The 22251-nt window shown below is 44.3% G+C and overlaps 1 protein-coding gene across 2 annotated transcripts; it reads left to right on the top strand.

Annotated features, from left to right (window-relative positions):
• Window positions 1-14952: 14952 nt before the first annotated feature.
• On the top strand, window positions 14953-22163 carry LOC311114637 (receptor-transporting protein 3-like). 2 transcript variants are annotated; one of them, XM_084157218.1, is made up of 3 exons: window positions 14953-15060; window positions 19452-19617; window positions 21367-22163. In XM_084157218.1, the coding sequence occupies exons 2-3, from the start codon at window positions 19490-19492 to the stop codon at window positions 21731-21733; spliced, it is 495 nt and encodes a 164-aa protein (XP_084013344.1). In that variant the 5' UTR covers window positions 14953-15060; window positions 19452-19489; the 3' UTR covers window positions 21734-22163. The 2 variants fall into 2 exon arrangements, with proteins under 2 accessions (XP_084013344.1, XP_084013343.1); XM_084157217.1 differs by having other exon boundaries at window positions 14953-15137.
• Window positions 22164-22251: the final 88 nt, after the last annotated feature.

The raw sequence follows: 22251 nt of genomic DNA, 5'->3' as shown, positions 1-22251 counted from the left end.
TCTGATGTGATTAATAAGGAGCATCCAGACGCTGCACTTGATGAATTTATGAAATTGCTTCTTCCAATTATTGATAAACATGCACCTGTTAGGAAACTGACTGTTAGAACTGTTAAGGCTCCATGTATGATGAGGAATTGAAAAACTGTATGGTTGAACGAGATGGGGCAAAAGGAGTGGCTAATAAGTCTGGCTGCACATCTGACTGGTTGACTTACTCAACAAAAAGAAGAAGAAACTGTATTATGAAGCCAAGATCAATGATATAAAGAATGATGGAAAAAACACTTTTGGAGTACTTTAAATGAAATTATGGGCAGAAAGACAAATTCAACTCCATCTTTCATCGAATCAGATGGCTTATTCATCACAAAACCTTTTGATGTTGCGTATTATTATCATTGTCAAAGTGGGCAAACTTAGGCAGGAAATGCCAACAATGAACAGTGAGCCATCGTATTCATGCAAAAAAAAAACTAATAATGAAAGAAAAGCATTGCTAGTTTGAATTTTGTAAAGTTAGTGTGGGAGAGGTGGAAAAATTGTTATCGATCAATAATGACAAACCTCCTGGCATTGACAACTTAGATGGAAAGCTACTGAGGATGGTAGCTGACTCTATAGCCACTCCTATTTGTCATATCTTTAATCTGAGCCTAGAGGAAAGTCTTTGTCTTCAGGCCTGGAGGGAAGCCAAAGTAATTCCACTACCCAAGAATGGTAACGCGCCCTTTACTGGACCTATAAGCAGACCTATAAGCTTGCTGCCAGCTCTTAGCAAACTGTTGGAAAAAATGGTGTTTGACCAAATACAATGCTATTTCGCTGTAAACAAATTAACAACAGACTTTCAGCATGCTTATAGGGAAGGGCACTCAACATACACTGCACTGACACAAATTACTGATGATTGGTTGAAAGAAATTGATAATAAGAAGATTGTGGGAGCTGTCCTGTTATTTTTCAGTGCAGCCTTTGATATTATTGACCATAACCTGTTGTTGGCTTTTCAACCTCTGCCATATTGTGGATTCAGAGCTATCTATCTAATAGAACTCAAAGGGTTTTCTTTAATGGAAGCTTCTCTAATGTCAAACTGTCACACTCTGGCTCTGGGACTTTTTATGTTTAGTCAGGGTGTGTAGATTTCCGTGTGTTTTGTACTGTGGGTAGTGTCTAGGTGTTCGCGTTCTATGTTTGGTCAGTGACTCCCAATCGGAGGTAACGAGTGTCAGCTGTCGGCTCGTTATCTCTGATTGGGAGCCATATTTAAATGTCTGTGTTCACCTTGTGGTGGTGGGTTTTTGTTCCGTGTTTCAGTCGTTGTACTGTGGACTTCACGAGTCGTCTTTTGTTTTGTATTTCGGTGCTTTTTCAATTAAAGTCATGTTCGTTCAACGCGCTGCGCTTTGGTCGTACTTCATTGGCGCCCGTGACAGAAAAACCCACCACAACGAGACCAAGCAGCAGTTGGATGACGAGTGGTGGAGCCAGAAGAGCGAAGGTTGGGAGAGGACATTAGAGGCCTGGTCCACGGGGAGGAGAGACCCCCAGAAAATTTTTAGGGGGGGGCTCACGACGTCGGGGCAGCAGGAGTACGGGATTGAGGAGTGCAGAAGGTTGGCAGAGGAGGCCGCCAGGTTAAGGGGGCCACTGGTCACGAAGGGGAAGGAAGGTGTGGTGGCAGGGCTAAAGGTACTGGGGTGTGTTACCAGTCCGGTCCGGCCCGTTCCTGATCCCCGTGGAGAGCCAGGGGTGTGTGTCCCCAGTGCGGTCCTGTCTGTTCCTGCTCCCCGCACCAAGTCTGTGGTGCGTTTCGTCAGCCCTGTCCGGCCCGTGCCTGCTCCCCGCTCCAAGCTAATGATGCGCGTCGCCAGCCCGGCCCGGCCTGTTCCTGCTCCCCGCACCAAGTCTGTGGTGCGTTTCGTCAGCCCTGTCCGGCCCGTGCCTGCTCTCCGCACCAAGGCTGTGGTACGTGTCGCCAGCCCGGTTCGGCCTGTTCCTGCTCCCCGGCTCAAGTCTGTGGTGCGTCTTGTCAGCCCTGTCCGGCCTGGTCCTGCTCCACGCACCAAGCCAAGGGTGCGTTTCGTCAGCCCTGTCCGGCTCGTCCCTACTCTCCGCACCAAGTCTGTGGTGCGCGTTGCCAGCCCATTCCGGTCCGGTCCTGCTCCACGCACCAAGCCAGGGGTGTGTATCGTCAGCCCGGTCCGGTCCGTTCCTGTTCCACGCACCAAGCCAGGGGCGCGTGTCGTCAGTCCGGTTCCGGCCAGCGGGGCTAGACAGGACCAGGGGTACTGTGGGGGGTTGGAGAGGAAGTGGGGAGGAAGCCCGGAGCCGGAGCCGCCGCCGAGGAGGAATGCCCACCCAGCCCTCCCCTGTTTGCTTGTATTTAGGCGCGGTCGCAGTCCGCGCCTTTAGGGAGGGGTACTGTCACACTCTGGCTCTGGGACTTTTTATGTTTAGTCAGGGTGTGTAGATTTCCGTGTGTTTTGTACTGTGGGTAGTGTCTAGGTGTTCGCGTTCTATGTTTGGTCAGTGACTCCCAATCGGAGGTAACGAGTGTCAGCTGTCGGCTCGTTATCTCTGATTGGGAGCCATATTTAAATGTCTGTGTTCACCTTGTGGTGGTGGGTTTTTGTTCCGTGTTTCAGTCGTTGTACTGTGGACTTCACGAGTCGTCTTTTGTTTTGTATTTCGGTGCTTTTTCAATTAAAGTCATGTTCGTTCAACGCGCTGCGCTTTGGTCTCCTTCACTCCTAGACGATCGTGACACAAACATGTAAAGTGTGTTGTACCACAGGGCAGCTCTCTAGGCCCTCTACTCTTTTCTATTTTTACCAATGACCTGCCACTGGCATTAAACAAAGCATGTGTGTCCATGTATGCTGATGATTCAACCATATACGCATCAGCAACCACAGCTAATGAAGTCACTGAAACCCTTAACAAAGAGTTGCAGTCTGTTTTGGAATGGGTGGCCACTAATAAACTGGTCCTGAACATCTCTAAAACTAAGAGCATTGTATTTGGTACAAATCATTCCCTAAATTCTAGACCTCAGCTGAATCTGGTAATGAATGGTGTGGCTGTTGAACAAGTTGAGGAGACTAAATTACTTGGCGTTACCTTAGATTGTAAACTATCATGGTCAAAACATATAGATTCAATGGTTGTAAAGATGGGGAGAGGTCTGTCCGTAATAAAGAGATGCTCTGCTTTTTTGACACCACACTCCAAAAAGCAAGTTCTGCAGGCCCTAGTTTTGTCTAATCTTGATTATTGTCCAGTCGTGTGGTCCAGTGCTGCAAGGAAAGACCTAGTTAAGCTGCAGCTGGCCCAAAACAGAGCGGCACGTCTTGCTCTTCATTGTAATCAGAGGGCTGATATAAATACTATGCATGCCAGTCTCTCTTGGCTAAGAGTTGAGGAGAGACTGACTGCATCACTTCTTCTTTTTATAAGAAACGTGTTGAAAATCCCAAATTGTTTGCATAGTCAATTTACACAAAGCTCTGACACACACACTTACCCCACCAGACATGCCACCAGGGGTCATTTCACAGTCCCCAAATCCAGAACAAATTCAAGAAAGCGTACAGTATTATATAGAGCCATTATTGCATGGAACTCCGTTCCATCTAATATTGCTCAAATAAACAGCAAACCTGGTTTCAAATAACAGATAAAGCAACACCTCACGGCACAACGCCTCTCCCCTATTTGACCTAGATAGTTTGTGTGTATGTATTGATATCTAGGCTACGTGTGCATTTAAAAGAAAAGTATGTAGTTCTGTCCTTGAGCTGTTCTTGTCTATTAATGTTCTGTATTATGTCATGTTTCATGTTTTGTGTGGATCCCAGGAAGAGTAGCTGCTGCTTTTGCAACAGCTAATGGGGATCCTAATAAAATACCAAATATCCAGGGGATGAACTTTGTTATAAACATGTCTAGCCATAACTAACACATACCTACAGTGGGGAAAAAAAGTATTTAGTCAGCCACCAATTGTGCAAGTTCTCCCACTTAAAAAGATGAGAGAGGCCTGTCATTTTCATCATAGGTACACGTCAACTATGACAGACAAATTGAGAAAAAAAAATCCAGAAAATCACATTGTAGGATTTTTTATGAATTTATTTGCAAATTATGGTGGAAAATAAGTATTTGGTCACCTACAAACAAGCAAGATTTCTGGCTCTCACAGACCTGTAACTTCTTCTTTAAGAGGCTCCTCTGTCCTCCACTCGTTACCTGTATTAATGGCACCTGTTTGAACTTGTTATCAATATAAAAGACACCTGTCCACAACCTCAAATAGTCACACTCCAAACTCCACTATGGCCAAGACCAAAGAGCTGTCAAAGGACACCAGAAACAAAATTGTAGACCTGCACCAGGCTGGGAAGACTGAATCTGCAATAGGTAAGCAGCTTGGTTTGAAGAAATCAACTGTGGGAGCAATTATTAGGAAATGGAAGACATACAAGACCACTGATAATCTCCCTCGATCTGGGGCTCCACGCAAGATCTCACCCCGTGGGGTCAAAATGATCACAAGAACGGTGAGCAAAAATCCCAGAACCACACGGGGGGACCTAGTGAATGACCTGCAGAGAGCTGGGACCAAAGTAACAAAGCCTACCATCAGTAACACACTACGCCGCCAGGGACTCAAATCCTGCAGTGTCAGACGTGTCCCCCTGCTTAAGCCAGTTTGCTAGAGTGCATTTGGATGATCCAGAAGAGGATTGGGAGAATGTCATATGGTCAGATGAAACCAAAATAGAACTTTTTGGTAAAAACTCAACTCGTCGTGTTTGGAGGACAAAGAATGCTGAGTTGCATCCAAAGAACACCATACCTACTGTGAAGCATGGGGGTAGAAACGTCATGCTTTGGGGCTGTTTTTCTGCAAAGGGACCAGGACGACTGATCCGTGTAAAGGAAAGAATGAATGGGGCCATGTATCGTGAGATTTTGAGTGAAAACCTCCTTCCATCAGCAAGGGCATTGAAGATGAAACGTGGCTGGGTCTTTCAGCATGACAATGATCCCAAACACACCGTCCGGGCAACGAAGGAGTGGCTTCGTAAGAAGCATTTCAAGGTCCTGGAGTGGCCTAGCCAGTCTCCAGATCTCAACCCCCATAGAAAATCTTTGGAGGGAGTTGAAAGTCCGTGTTGCCCAGCGACAGCCCCAAAACATCACTGCTCTAGAGGAGATCTGCATGGAGGAATGGGCCAAAATACCAGCAACAGTGTGTGAAAACCTTGTGAAGACTTACAGAAAACGTTTGACCTGTGTCATTGCCAACAAAAGGTATATAACAAAGTATTGAGAAACTTTTGTTATTGACCAAATACTTATTTTCCACCATAATTTGCAAATAAATTAATTAAAAACCTACAATGTGATTTTTTTTTTTCTTCTCATTTTGTCTGTCACAGTTGACGTGTACCTATGATGAAAATTACAGGCCTCTCTCATCTTTTTAAGTGGGAGAACTTGCACAATTGGTGGCTGACTAAATACTTTTTTCCCCACTGTATGAATTTGTTTATTAATTTAAATCAGTCAGTCCATGATATAGCCTAGCTGATATAGCCTAAGTTGACTAATTTGCCATAATGCTTGATTAGCCTACTTGCTTGAATACTGACAAATTTCCCAATAACACCATGTATTCTTGTAGGCTGACTATATTAGCCTAGTATACATTAGGTTTTCTATGTATTGCTAATTGTTCTTGTGGTAGTGTGATACATTCATCCTGTTTGTTTCAGATGTCAAAAAGCCCCATAAGGGAGTGGATGTCCTGCTAGTGGACATTTGCCACCACAGGGGTTTGGCCTGTCAATACGGGCAACATGCCAGCTGTGGTACAGTATGACCTTTTTCAGAAGGTATGTATTATGACGAGATAATGGCAAAACATGCATAGGCCTATGACATTTGAACTGTGGTCATCTAGAAAACATACTGTATTACTAGAAATACATGTCATTAAATGTAGGCCTTTACTACTAATGAACAGCAACTTTATTATAATATTTGGCCATCAAATTGTCATGGCATATTGTAACAAAGAGACTATACACAGTGTCAAAGTCCCAAGCTTTGATCTTGTCATCCAATCACAACAGGTTAAGGAAAGTTCCAGAGAGAGCTAGAGTTCATTACCCATTGACTCCCGGTTTCGAGTGTGGGGGATGGGTAGTGGGGGTGAGCTGCTTGAGAGTGCTATGAGATGGTGAAGTCACTAGCAGGTTACTTCCTAACACAGGCTTCCTTATGTATTGTTACAGATAGAGAATTGTCCAATGCAGGTCCGTGGACAACTCTGCTCGGGGGGCTTCAGAGATGTGTCTGTATTTTTTCCCCCAATATTTTAAGCAGGTCTCTACCAGTGGACCTGCTGGGCCAGCACCTACAGCTCCGCCAGCGCCTGGGTCTGTTTCTGCTGTTCAGACTCCTCCATTGAGGACTGCATTGAACTTGTAAATATTAAAACATTTTGTCACATAATTTTTCCTCAACCACTATGGCTGCCATGATAGAACACTGATTCAGATAATCATTTTCACAGGTGACGTGGTTTTCTCCTCTGTTCATTGTGACTATTTAGGTTTTTCTCTCTCTTTTGCAGTTCAATAAGCAAATGTTTTGGGTGCTCTCGTGTGTCTGCAGCAAGACCAAACCTTAACTTGTCAAGGAATCCTGCTCAGGTAAATAAAATACAGGCTAACCTGTCAAAAGCTTGGTTTGTATTGATCTATTAACCTTAAATAATCTTAATGCAGCTACATATATTTTTTACAGACATAACATGTCCATAGCCCGGGCCAAGTTGTCTACAGCCTCTGTGAGTGCCCCCACCCATGCTATGTCCTTTGTGAGTGCCCCCACCCTTGCACTGACCTCTGTGAGTGCCTCAACCCTTCCTCTGGCCTCTGTGAGTGCCCCTACCCCTACACAGCTTCTGTGAGTGCCCGAATCCCTGCACCGCTGTCTGTAAGTGGCATTTGACCTACTACATCATGTACTGTTGTCATTTTAGAACTAAAACTTACATCAATCAAAATATGATGGAGAAAAACTCTTGTGTGCCATATATATAAATATCACATGACTGTATTGTCGGTATTCATATACATTTTTTTCTTTATTTCCTTTATCTTTTCAGCATGATGTGCCAAGGAAGCCTGTTCGTGTAAATATTATATCGCTTAACCTGTCAATATCTTGTTTGATTACATATATTTGTTTTTAATAATGTTTACTCTCAAATAATTTTCATATTAGGTTATATAATAATCTTCTACCGTTTCTCTGCTACGGGCCTCTGTGAAGACCACCACTGCCTCTGCTGTCTCTCAGGGCACCGCCAGCTCTGCTACGGGCCTCTGTGAAGACCACCACTGCCTCTGCTGTCTCTCAGGGCACCGCCAGCTCTGCTACGGGCCTCTGTGAAGACCACCACTGCCTCTGCTGTCTCTCAGGGCACCGCCAGCTCTGCTACGGGCCTCTGTAAGTGCTCTCCTCTGCTATAGCCTTTATGAGGAACCTCAGTACATAACACACTGTCATTTCTTAACTAATATTATTACATCCATTAAAACATGGCAGAAACAAAACTGTGTCAGTGTTTTGATTTGATTAAGATATTGTGAGTAATCATATTCATCAATTTTTTGCATTGTTTTGCATTCTGTTGTCTTTTTCATTTTCAGGAGAGCTGATTGGTGTGTGGACTACCTGCTCAGGCAGACTGGGAAGACCTTGGAGGAGACAGATTTTGAGGACTATGCAATGGACCCACAGTTGGTAGTCTTCTGGATGACTTTACCACCACCACCACTGCTGACTTCTCTGCTGCCAGCCCCACCCAGGCTGCTCCCACTACAGTCCAACCTGCTGCCAGCCCCACCCAGGCTGCTCCCACTACAGTCCAACCTGCTGCCAGCCCCACCCAGGCTGCTCCCACTACAGTCCAACCTGCTGCCAGCCCCACCCAGGCTGCTCCCACTACAGTCCAACCTGCTGCCAGCCCCACCCAGGCTGCTCCCACTACAGTCCAACCTGCTTCCTCCAGTGCCAAGTCTGCTGCCACCAGTACCTGGCATGCTTCACCCAGAGCCCAGTCTGCTGCCAGCCAACTCCACCCATGCAAAACACTTGATTGGTTTGATAAGTGGCAACGCGTCACTAGTTTCCATATAGACACTCCTGTAATCCAGACCTTTTTATCTTCTTTCTAAATATGGTAATCGATTCAATCAGATCGAGCGTAAACCCGCAGTTGCTCTTGTGTGTCACAAACCACTCCCTTCCTTCCCACCGGGCACACACTGGTTGAATCAACCAGAGATAGAAAGTGTAGGCTATTGGATAATTTTCTGTTTAATTTGGATGGAGGGATTTAAAGCCTATCAGTCTAATTGGGAGTAGGGAGTAGGGCCTACAATAGAACATCACGCATTCATGTGTTTGAACTTGTAACACGGCTGCAGGAACTTCTAACGCGGCTGCATGGGATTTGTCGTATATAAAGTCAGGTGGTTTCGTTGCATCCAATGGCAATGTAGGTGATAAGGTAACACAAGGAGTAGCTTGTAGATTTGACAGCTCTAACGCAGTTCCACCTCCGAAACCGCCAAAACAACTGCTGTGTGGGAGTCAACCAAATCTCATCTGATTGAATCGAGCCCTAGAACGTGTTTTTATGGATGTTGTTATGTTTGGATCCTGTTGTGTCATTCACTCAGAATCAGTCAGTTGCCATACCCACTCATTACCTTGGACCCCTAGGGGCTGTGTGTGTGTGTGTGTGTGTGTGTGTGTGTGTGTGTGTGTGTGTGTGTGTGTGTGTGTGTGTGTGTGTGTGTGTGTGTGTGTGTGTGTGTGTGTGTGTGTGCGTGTGTAACGTTTCATATTTGTCATTAATAAACGTTTCTATATTTCAACCAATTCTTTGAATGACTTTCGATTGTAGGTCAATTATTCTTCACTTTTTAATGACTAAAATATGTGGCTCTGATTGTCATACATCCCACTGGACACACACTGGTTGAATCAACGTTGTTTCCACGTCATTTCAATAAAATTACTTTGAACCAACGTGGAATAGGCATTGAATTGACATCTGTGCCCAGTGGGATGTCATGTATTAATAATTATATCAGGTAATATGCAGTCCACAAGAAACCGCAACAGATAACTGATCATTTAAGATACTAATTGCATAAACAAGGTAACGGGAGTATAGTACAGTAATAAAACAACCTCATTAGAAGAACATATGTTATGACTATGCTACCATAATCGTTCCATAAACTCAGGTGATCTTAAATTCACCAATGTGAAAAATAATTCACAAGACTTTTGGAGACTTTAGTGGTTGTTTAGAAATTGTATTTCTGTCTTAGTGGGGATTCGAACTGGTGACCTTCTGGTCCAGTCTTCCCCTTCCTCAAACAGGAAAAAACTACATTTGAATCGTTTTTCAGCTTACCATAATAAATAATGAACACTTATATTATGAAGAAGAACCCTCCATTTTCCCCCTACTTTACATACTATTGTTCCCCAGCTTTGGCGCAGAGCAACTTACAGTAGTGAGTGCATACATTTTTGTGCTTTTTCGTACTTGTCCCCCGTGGGAATTGAACCCATAACTCTGGCGTTGCAAGTGCGCTACCAACTGAGCCACATGGATAGACATGTATGACAAATGCCATTTTGACTCACTGAATCCTTTTGCTTATTACTGCAGTGGTTTTCAACATGGGGTAGGTGTTCCCACATACCATATCAGTGTTCCCCTGTGGGTACTTGGCCCAGGCCTATCCACAGGGGGTACTTGGTACGACTCATAGGAACATAGGCCTACTGGTAAACTGGACATGAGGAGGTACTTCAGGAAGTATACTCTGAGGCAGAGCAAAATGTTATTAGGGGTACAGAAAACCTAAGAAGGTTTAGAACCACTATAACAGAACAAAATCTTAACTGTCATTCCTATCTTACCTCAGAAATCAATGAACAGGGCCGCGACTACTGTGCCTGCTATTACTATCTGCCTGATTATTGTTTTGGTCCTTGTTTTCCTAAATAAAATGAACATACAGTGGGCAGGCCTGTCATTTTCATCATAGGTACACGTCAACTATGACAGACACATTGAGAAAAAAAATTCCAGAAAATCACATTGTAGGATTTTTAATGAATTTATTTGCAAATTATGGTGGAAAATAAGTATTTGGTCACCTACAAACAAGCAAGATTTCTGGCTCTCACAGACCTGTAACTTCTTCTTTAAGAGGCTCCTCTGTCCTCCACTCGTTACCTGTATTAATGGCACCTGTTTGAACTTGTTATCAGTATAAAAGACACCTGTCCACAACCTCAAACAGTCACACTCCAAACTCCACTATGGCCAAGACCAAAGAGCTGTCAAAGGACACCAGAAACAAAATTGTAGACCTGCACCAGGCTGGGAAGACTGTATCTGCAATAGGTAAGCAGCTTGGTTTGAAGAAATCAACTGTGGGAGCAATTATTAGGAAATGGAAGACATACAAGACCACTGATAATCTCCCTCGATCTGGGGCTCCACGCAAGATCTCACCCCGTGGGGTCAAAATGATCACAAGAACGGTGAGCAAAAATCCCAGAACCACACGGGGGGACCTAGTGAATGACCTGCAGAGAGCTGGGACCAAAGTAACAAAGCCTACCATCAGTAACACACTACGTCGCCAGGGACAAAAAATCCTGCAGTGCCAGACGTGTCCCCCTGCTTAAGCCAGTACATGTCCAGGCCCGTCTGAAGTTTGCTAGAGTGCATTTGGATGATCCAGAAGAGGATTGGGAGAATGTCATATGGTCAGATGAAACCAAAATAGAACTTTTTGGTAAAAACTCAACTCGTCGTGTTTGGAGGACAAAGAATGCTGAGTTGCATCCAAAGAACACATTTACATTACATTTTAGTCATTTAGCAGACGCTCTTAACCAGAGCGACTTACAGGAGCAATTAGGGTTAAGTGCCTTGCTCAAGGGCACATTTACGTCATTTAGCAGACGCTCTTATCCAGAGCGACTCACAAATTGGTGCATTTACCCTATAGCCAGTGGGATAACCACTTTACACATTTTTTTTGGGGGGGGGGGGGGGGTAGAAGGATTACTTTATCCTATCCCAGGTATTCCTTAAAGAGGTGGGGTTTCAAATGTCTCCGGAAGGTGGTGAGTGACTCCGCTGTCCTGGCGTCGTGAGGGAGCTTGTTCCACCATTGGGGTGCCAGAGCAGCGAACAGTTTTGACTGGGCTGAGCGGGAACTATGCTTCTGCAGAGGAAGGGGAGCCAGCAGGCCAGAGGTGGATGAACGCAATGCCCTCGTTTGGGTGTAGGGACTGATCAGAGCCCGAAGGTACAGAGGTGCCGTTCCCCTCGCTGCTCCATAGGCAAGCACCATGGTCTTGTAACGGATGCGAGCTTCAACTGGAAGCCAGTGGAGTGTGCGGAGGAGGGGGGTGACGTGAGAGAACTTGGGAAGGTTGAACACCAGACGGGCTGCGGCATTCTGGATGAGTTGTAGGGGTTTAATGGCACAGGCAGGGAGGCCAGCCAACAGCGAGTTGCAGTAATCCAGACGGGAGATGACAAGTGCCTGGATTAGGACCTGTGCCGCTTCCTGTGTAAGGCAGGGTCGTACTCTCCGAATGTTGTAGAGCATGAACCTGCAGGAGCGGGTCACCGCCTTGATGTTAGCGGAGAACGACAGGGTGTTGTCCAGGGTCACGCCAAGGCTCTTCGCACTCTGGGAGGAGGACACAACGGAGTTGTCAACCGTGATGGCGAGATCATGGAACGGGCAGTCCTTCCCCGGGAGGAAGAGCAGCTCCGTCTTGCCAGGGTTCAGCTTGAGGTGGTGATCCGTCATCCATACTGATATGTCTGCCAGACATGCAGAGATGCGATTCGCCACCTGGTTATCAGAAGGGGGAAAGGAGAAGATTAGTTGTGTATCGTCAGCGTAGCAATGATAGGAGAGGCCATGTGAGGATATGACAGAGCCAAGTGACTTGGTGTATAGGGAGAAAAGGAGAGGGCCTAGAACTGAGCCCTGGGGGACACCAGTGGTGAGAGCACGTGGTGCGGAGACAGCTTCTCGCCACGCCACTTGGTAGGAGCGACCGGTCAGGTAGGACGCAATCCAGGAGTGAGCCGCGCCGGAGATGCCCAGCTCGGAGAGGGTGGAGAGGAGGATCTGATGGTTCACAGTATCAAAGGCAGCAGACAGGTCTAGAAGGACAAGAGCAGAGGAGAGAGAGAGAGTTAGCTTTAGCAGTGCGGAGAGCCTCCGTGACACAGAGAAGAGCAGTCTCAGTTGAATGACCAGTCCTGAAACCTGACTGGTTTGGATCAAGAAGGTCATTCTGAGAGAGATAGCAAGAGAGTTGGCTAAAGACGGCACGCTCAATAGTTTTGGAAAGAAAAGAAAGAAGGGATACTGGTCTGTAGTTGTTGACATCAGTGGGATCGAGTGTTGGTTTTTTGAGAAGGGGAGCAACTCTCGCCATACCTACTGTGAAGCATGGGGGTGGAAACATCATGCTTTGGGGCTGTTTTTCTGCAAAGGGACCAGGACGACTGATCCGTGTAAAGGAAAGAATGAATGGGGCCATGTATCGTGAGATTTTGAGTGAAAACCTCCTTCCATCAGCAAGGGCATTGAAGATGAAACGTGGCTGGGTCTTTCAGCATGACAATGATCCCAAACACACCGCCCGGGCAACGAAGGAGTGGCTTTGTAAGAAGCATTTCAAGGTCTTGGAGTGGCCTAGCCAGTCTCCAGATCTCAACCCCATAGAAAATCTTTGGAGGGAGTTGAAAGTCTGTGTTGCCCAGCGACAGCCCCAAAACATCACTGCTCTAGAGGATATCTGCATGGAGGAATGGGCCAAAATACCAGCAACAGTGTGTGAAAACCTTGTGAAGACTTACAGAAAACATTTGACCTGTGTCATTGACAACAAAGGGTACATAACAAAGTATTGAGAAACTTTTGTTATTGACCAAATACTTATTTTCCACCATAATTTGCAAATAAATTCATAAAAAATCCTACAATGTGATTTTCTGGAAAAAAAATTCTCATTTTGTCTGTCATAGTTGACGTGTACCTATGATGAAAATTACAGGCCTCTCTCATCTTTTTAAGTGGGAGAACTTGCACAATTGGTGGCTGACTAAATACTTTTTTCCCCACTGTAAATACTATGTTGTATAGCAGTCCAATCTACACAGAACAAAAATATAAATGCAACATGTGAAGTGTTGGTCCCATTTCCATGAGCTGAAATAAAAGATCCCAGAAATTGTCCATATGCACAAAAAGCTTATTTCTCTCAAATTTTGTGCACACATTTATTTACATCCCTGTTAGTGAGCATTTCTTCTTTGCCAAGATAATCCATCCACCTAACAGGTGTGGCACATCAAGAAGCTGATTAAACAGCATTATCATTACACAGGTGCACCTTGTGCTGGGCACAATAAAAGGCCACTCTAAAATGTGCCGTTTTGTCACACAACACTATGCCACAGATGCAATTGGCATGCTGACTGCAGGAATTTCCACCAGAGCTGTTGCCAGAGAATGTAATGTTAATTTCTCTACTATAAGCCGCCTCCAAAGCCGTCTTAGAGAATTTGGCAGTACGTCCAACCGGCCTCACAACTACAGACACGTGTATGGCGTCGTGTGGGCGAGCAGTTTGCTGATGTCAACATTGTGAACAGAGTGCCCCATGGTGGCAGTGGGGTTATTGTATGGGCAGGCATAAGCTACGGACAACAAACACAATTGCATTTTATCAATGGCAATTTGAATGCACAGAGATACCGTGACGAGATCCTGAGGCCCACTGTTGTGCCATTCATCAGCCACCATCACCTCATGTTTCAGCATGATAATACACGGCCCCATGTCGCAAGGATCTGTACACAATTCCTGGAAGCTGAAAATATCCCAGTTCTTCCATGGCCTGCATACTCACCAGACATGTCACCCATTTAGCATGTTTGGGATGCTCTGGATCGACGTGTACGACAGCTTGCTCCAGTTCCAGCCAATATCCAGCAACTTCACACAGCCATTGAAGAGGAGTGGGACAACATTCCACAGGCCACAATCAACAGCCTGATCAACTCTATGTGAAGTAGATGTGTTGCGCTGCATGAAGCGAATGGTGGTCAGACGAGATACTGACTGGTTTTCTGATCCACGGCCCTACCTTTTTTTTAAGGTATCTATGACCAACAAATGCATATCTGTATTCCCAGTCATGTGAAATCCATAGATTAGGGCCTAATTAATTTTATTGACTGATTTCCTTATATGAACTTGTAACTCAGTAAAATCTTTGAAATTGTTGCATGTTGCGTTTATATTTTAGTTCAGTATATATAAAAACACACCATGGTTCACAGAAAAGTTATATTTGTTTCTTGACCATTGTAACTGAAAGCATTATAGTAACTTTGTTGTTACCCAGAAATTATTTGAGTAACACACTAAACCGACAGTTAAGTCTATTTAGAGATTACTTTATCATCTAGGAGCCTTGTTTTGCTATAATAATTTTATGTTGGGCAACAATTATCTGTATCTAGCAAATGTTCAACTGGTAAAAAATGGCAGTGGTCAGGATCATGCTTGTCTTAATGGCCTACCTGTCGGTGAACATGACATAATGTGACAGAGCCTTTGTTTGTCCCTAGAGTGCTGGTCTTCAGTTGGGCTCAATGACAATGGGAGACAGCGTACTGTGGGCAGCATGCCAAGGACTAGGCCGGCAAAAAGTGAAAGTAGACGGTAAGTTTCGGTTTCCAAATCCCAACGTCAGAGCAATAGCACCCGGGACCGTATACATATCCTCAGCGAAAGTAGACCGTAAATGTCAGTTTCCAAATCCCAACGTCAAGGCCATAGCACCCGGGACCGTATAAATATTCCCAGCTCATACCGTGCAATATAACAACACAAACAGGTCATTTGTTCTTCAACAGCGTTTTGTTCATTTGTTCTTCAACATTTGTTCTCCAACATTGAGGACCATGAGTACAGGTAGGCAATGAATACTTTTAAGTGACTTTGTTTATTTTATCCTGTTATGTAGGTTTTGTTTGTTTATTTACATAATAGATTTTGTTTGTTTATTTACATAACTGTAACTAATGCATGCAACCTGGTTCAGGTTATCAATCAACATTTTAGTCATTTAGCAGACGCTCTTATCCAGAGCGACTTACAGTTAGTGAGTGCATACATTTTCATACTGGCCCCCCGTGGGAAACGAACCCACAACCCTGGCGTTGCAAGCGCCATGCTCTACCAACTGAGCTACAGGGGACTATAATCAACCTACCAGGGTAGTTACAAACAGTACAGGAATGAAATCATCAACATGTATTGATCATATATTTTCTAATGCTGCAGAAATGTATTTGAAAGCATTATCCAAATCCATCGGATGTAGTTACACACAATATAGTAGCCATATCTAGGAAAACCAAAGTTCCAAAGGCTGGGCCTAATATTGTGTATAAGAGGTCATACAATAAGTTTTGTAGTGATTCCTATGTTGTTGATGTGAATAATATTTGTTGATCCGTGGTGTGTAATGATGAGCAACCAGACTCTGCACTTGACACATTTATGAAATTGCTTATCCCAGTTACTAATAAGCATGCACCCATTAAGAAAATGACTGTAAAAACTGTTAAATCCCCATGAATTGATGAGGACTTGAAAAATGGTATGGTTGAGAGGGATTGGCTGTACAAACGATTGGCAAACGTACTGCAAATTGAGAAATTGTGTGACTAAACTGAATAAAAAGAAGAAGAAACTACGCTATGAAACAAAGATAAATGACATAAAGAATTATAGTAAAAAGCTGATATTGGCAACTACTTTAATGATTTTTTCATTGGCAAGATTAGCAAATTTAGGCATGACATGCCAGCAACAAACGCTGACACTACACATCCAAGTACACTACCGGCCAAAAGTGTTTTACTATTTTCTACATTGTAAGTATGAAATAACACATATGGAATCATGTAGTAACCAAAAAAGTGTTAAACAAATCAAAATATATTTGAGATTCTTCAAAGTAGCCACCCTTTGCCTTGATGACAGCTTTGCACACTCTTGGCATTCTCTCAACCAGCTTCATGAGGTAGTCACCTGGAATGGATTTCAAATAACAGGTGTGCCTTCTTAAAAGTTAATTTGTGGAATTTCTTTCCTTCTTAATGCGTTTGAGCCAATCAGTTGTGTTGTGACAAGGTGGGGGGGGGGGGGGGTATACAGAAGATAGCCCTATTTGGTAAAAGACCAAGTTCATATAATGGCAAGAACAGCTTTTCACGTCTCCTCCCATTGCTCCCCTCGGCGCTCTGATTCGCTGGTCTACTGAGCCACCACCTCGTCCATATTATGGCAAGAACAGCTCGAATAAGCAAAGAGAAACGACAGTCCATCATTACTTTAAGACATGAAGGTCAGTCAATACGGAAAATGTCAAGAACTTTTAAAGTTTCTTCAAGTGCAGTCGCAAAAACCATCAAGCGCTATGATGAAACTGGCTCTCATGAGGACCGCCACAGGAATGGAAGACCCAGAGTTACCTCTGCTGCAGAGGATAAATTCATTAGAGTTACCAGCCTCAGAAATTGCAGCCCAAATAAATGCTTCACAGAGTTCAAGTGACAGACACATCTCAACATCAACTGTTCAGGAGAGACTGTGTGAATCAGGCCTTCATGGTCGAATTGCTGCAAAGAAACCACTACTAAAGGACACCAATAAGAAGAAGAGACTTGCTTGGGCCAAGAAACACGAGCAATGGAAATTAGACCGGTGGATATGTGTCCTTTGGTCTGGAGTCCAAATTTGAGATTTTTGGTTCCAACCGCCGTGTCTTTGTGAGATGCGGTGTGGGTGAACGGATGATGTGTAGTTCCCACCATAAAGCATGGAGGAGGAGGTGTTATGGTGTGGGGGTGCATTGCTAGTGACACTGTCTGTGATTTATTTAGAATTCAAGGCACACTTAACCAGCATGGCTACCACAGCATTCTGCAGCGATACGCCATGCCATCTGGTTTGGGCTTAGTGGGACTATCATTTGTTTTTCAACAGGACAATGACCCAACACACCTCCAGGCTGTGTAAGGACTTTTTAAAAAGAAGGAGAGTGCCGCATCAGATGACCTGGCCTCCACAATCCCCCAATCTCAACACAATTGGTTTGGGATGAGTCGGACGGCAGAGTGAAGGAAAAGCAGCCAACAAGTGCTCAGCATATGTGGGAACTTCTTCAAGACTGTTGGAAAAGCATTCCAGGTGAAGCTGGTTGAGAGAATGCCAAGAGTGTGCAAAGCTGTCATTTACATGTACATTGTCATCAAGGCAAAGGGTGGCTATTTGAAGAATCTGAAATATAAAATATATTTTGATTTGTTTAACACTTTTCTGCTTACTACATGATTCCATATGTGTTATTTCATAGTTTTGATGTCTTCACTATTATTCTACAATGTAGAAAATAGTAAAAATAAAGAAAAACCTTTGAATGAGTAGGTGTTCTAAAACTTTTGACCGGTAGTGTAAATCTGACCAAATTATGAAAGACAAGCATTGTAATTTTGAATTCCGTAAAGTAAATGTGGAAGAGGTGAAAAAAGTATTATTGTCGATCAACAATGACAAGCCACCGGGGTCTGACAACTTGGATGGAAAATTACTGAGGATAATAGCGGACGATATTGCCGCTCCTATTTCCCATATCTTCAATTTAAGCCTACTAGAAAGTGTGTGCCCTCAGGCCTGGAGGGAAGCAAAAGTCATTCCGCTACCTAAGAATAGTAAAGCCCCCTTAACTGGCTCAAATAGCCGACCAATCAGCCTGTTACCAACCCTTAGTAAACTTTGGGGGAAAATTGTGTTTGACCAGATAAAATGCTATTTTACAGTAAACACATTGACAACAGACTTTCAGCACGCCTATAGGGAGGGACATTCAACAAGCACAGCACTTACACAAATGACTGATGATTGGCTGAGAGAAATTGATGATAAAAAGATTGTGGGGGCTGTTTTGTTAGACTTCAGTGTGGCTTTTGACATTATCGATCATAGTCTGTTGCTGGAAAAACGTGTGTGTTATGGCTTTACACCCCCTGCTATATTGTGGATAAAGAGTTACCTGTCTAACATAACACAGAGGGTGTTAGTCCTAAATATTTCAAAAACTAAAAGCATTGTGTTTGGGACAAATCATTCACTAAACCTCAACTAAATCTTGTAATGAATAATGTGGAAATTGAGGAAGTTGAAGAGACTAAATTGCTTGGAGTAACCATGGTTTGTAAACTGTCATGGTCAAAACCTATTGATACAACAGTAGTTAAGATGGGGAGAAGTCTGTCTATAATAAAGCGCTGTTCTGCATTTTTAACAGCACTATCAACAAGGCAGGTCCTACAGGCCCTAGTTTTGTTGCACCTGGACTACTGTTCAGTCGTGTGGTCAGGTGCCACAAAGAGGGACTTAGGAAAATTGCAATTGGCTCAGAACAGGGCAGCACGGCTGGCCCTTGGATGTACACAGAGAGCTAACATGAATAATATGCATGTCAATCTCTCCTGGCTCAAAGTGGAGGAGAGATTGACTTCATCACTACTTGTATTTGTGAGAGGTGATGTTGAATGCTGTCTGTTTGAACAACTGGCACACAGCTCGGACACCCATGCATACCCCACAAGACATGCCACCAGAGGTCTCTTCACAGTCCCCAAGTCAAGAACAGACAATGGGAGGCGCACAGTACTACATAGAGCCATGACTACATGGAACTCTATTCCACATCAAGTAACTCATGCCAGCAGTAAAAATAGATTTAAAAAACAGATACGGGGACTGTGGGGACTGTGAAGCAACACAAACATAGACATATGCATACAAACACACGATAACATACGCACTATACACACATGTACACATGGATTTTGTATTATAGATATGTGGTAGTAGAGTAGAGGCCTGAGGGCACACACTTAATATGTTGTGAAATCTGTTATGAATGTATTGTAATGTTTTTAAAATGTATAACTGCCTTAATTTTGCTGGACCTCAGGAAGAGTAGCTGCTGCCTTGGCAGCAGCTAATGGGGATCCATAATAAATACAAATACAAACGTGCATTAATCTGGAAAGTTATTTAATAAGCCCCAGCTGCACTTTCTGACCAGTCCTGATCTGTGTGTGTGTGTGTGTGTGTGTGTGTGTGTGTGTGTGTGTGTGTGTGTGTGTGTGTGTGTGTGTGTGTGGATGTGTGTGTGCATGTGTGCGTGTTTGTGTGTGTGTTGCCCAGACTGGACGCCCACCCTGTGGTCAGAGTGTTTTGAGGAGATGTTGGATGAGGAGCTGGACAGCAGTGACCAGTGGGCCTTCCACTTCAACTACGGCCTGACAGAAACACTCACCAAGGAGGAGAGGAGGAGAAGATGGCGGGTGTACAGCCACTGTGCCTACGGACAGTACGTTTTTCCCTTACTATAATTATATTTATGCTTTTTATGTATAGGCCTGTGATTTGCCCATAGAGAATGATAGGGGCCTCTAGTGGCCAAAAGGCCATATTAGCATGGGCAGCGCCTTAGAGGGCTTCCATAATTTTAATGTAGTCAACTGGGTAGGACTTCCAACTTCATTGGCTGATCCCTCCTGGTGACCCTGTTATAGATCGCTACACGTGCATTAATTTTAAGCCCGATTCCTACCCATGCCTGTGACATTCAGGCCCTGCTCTACCCAGGCCCGATTGCTTTTGCCAAATTTAAAGCCTGGCCCTGCCCAAAACCCGAAATCAGAGATAACTTCCTCCATTAGTAAATCCATTAGCTGTTCCTCTCTGTCTGTCACTCGCTGCCTGCACGCAGGCAGCTCGCTCTGCATGCACTCTGCTCATGGTGGCTCTGGTGCGTTTGTAAATTCACTCTGGCTATCTACTCCGATTTCAGAGTACTCTGGTCTGAGTGTACCAGAGCGCAGAATAACTGATGAATTTACGAAGCACAACACCCATTGAATATGACCGGTGTCATTAAACATCGGCAAAAAAACATAATTAAATTGTTGCCAGCAGCACAGTTACAGTCACTAACGCTATAGAAAACATGAAAACAGCTTAACCAGCTCTGCTAGGGTGAGTAAAATGGCCAGTGTGAGTGTTCTCTCATTTGTGTCTGGAAGTAGCTAGCAAGCGAGTGCGAAATTTTGCCAGTTAGCTTAGGGGCTTGACTGCGGTTGTGAGGTCAGAACGCTCGGATCAACCCTACTCCTCATCCAGAGCGTCCAATGTGCGCTCTGAACGCTCTGAGAGCGAAAGTTCCAAATTTACTGACAGACAATCTGACAACCCTCTGAATTTACAAACGACCCAGAGTGCACTCTGGCACTCTGGAGTCATAGCAACGGCTCCGCTTAGGCTGCTCTGCTCAATGACGAGAGGAGAGAGCAGTGAGCTGTTAGCTACTTTTCGTCACTCTAAAATCCAACAAAAATCAAGGAACATTATTATTTTCTGTGAAATGATCTCTCATGTGTTATATTTGACGAGGTTGAAGCACTTCTGACACCATCTTTGTCATATATGACTATACTACGCAGCAGAGCACGAGCAAATGGCTCAGCTTCAAAATGTTAATGAACAATTTAGTGATACCCGAGCCCTACCCATACCCTAGTTATTGATGAAAAAACAGGCCCTACACGGCCCTAACCTGATGTATAATGTCGGGGCCCGTCCGGCTCGGGTCGGGAAGCAGAGCTCTACCCTGTTGGAGTCATGTCCAACTGGGTCATCAGGAGGGATCAATCAATTAATCGAATCAAATGTATTTGTAAAGCCCTTTTTACATTAGCAGATGTCACAAAGTGCTTATACAGAAACCTAGCCAATCGTGAAGAAAATGTACTACCTTAAAATGGAGATAGCCTCAATGGCGCTATAATGGCACAGGTACAAAGATGAGTCCTCTATCAATCTCTATGGATTTGCCCCGATATGGCTCCACAAAGAGCTCAGCAGCTCACAGATTTAGAAGATTGGCACTGCAGCGCCACCATGTGGAAACAGATCACTTGTCTTCAACTCCTTCTGTTGACTTGGACATGATGGAACTCCATGCCAGTAAAATAACATTTAGATGGAAACTCGGATAGCTGTCGTTGTAATGCTCACCCCCCCCCCCCTCTCTCTCTCCCCCTTTAACTCTCTTCCTCAGGTTCCAGTGTGGTGAGTGTTCTAAGACATGGCCGTCGGCACGGGTGATAGTAATGTTCCATTATCGGCTGCGGGATGAGACAGGCCGGGGGACCGTGCTGATGCGGCCTTTCGGCCAGGCATGCAGACGCTGCCAGGCAGAGTTTGAACTTCCAGGCTTTTCCAAGAATGAGGTAGAAGAGGCACTGCTCCGGCTGTTTGGAAAGATTAGGAAGAACTGCTATGGAGAGGAGGACAAGGAGGAGGAGGAGGAAGAGGAGGAAGAGGAGGAGGAAGAGTCAGAGGGATCAGAGAAGGTGTGGAAGAGGCCCCATGAGAAAGCCCTGTGTGAAGCCTGCCGACTGGGCATCTGCTGTCAAGAAGAGTAGAGGAGAGATAGAGAAAGGGGCACGTAGCCTAATGCTGTCTAGAATTCGTTGTAAAAATATTAAAAACAGCACTATCTATAATGTTGTGCTATGGACTTTGGAGTTGTGTAATAAACATGTATTATGTATTATGTGTGCTGTTTCCCCTCTCCAGGGTCGTATTTACTAGTAATGAATGTGAAGGGACTACCTGAACTTGTCCAATAAGAAATACTTGTTTTTGTTTTCTGTTGTGTAAGGTTTTGCTAATGTACTACCCAGATTTCCCCCCACTTTGTAAACTGGAGCCATGCAGCAAGGCTATATTTTGATAAGTACACAAGTGTGAAAATGTATGCACTCACTAACTGTAAGTTGCTCTGGATAAGAGCGTCTGCTAAATGACTAAAATGTAAAATGTAATAAACAAAATCGGAAGACTTTCATGTGCTTTTAGTGTTTTTTACTTCTAGAGATTGCAAATTTGAATGGTATGGACAAGTTTGAGGCACTTTTTTTTTAACAACCTTTCTAACCAT

Source organism: Coregonus lavaretus (genome assembly GCF_964263955.1).
Source record: "Coregonus lavaretus genome assembly, chromosome: 3".
In the NCBI taxonomy this organism is placed as follows: Eukaryota; Metazoa; Chordata; class Actinopteri; order Salmoniformes; family Salmonidae; genus Coregonus; species Coregonus lavaretus.
This window is presented reverse-complemented; position numbering and strand designations above follow the sequence as displayed.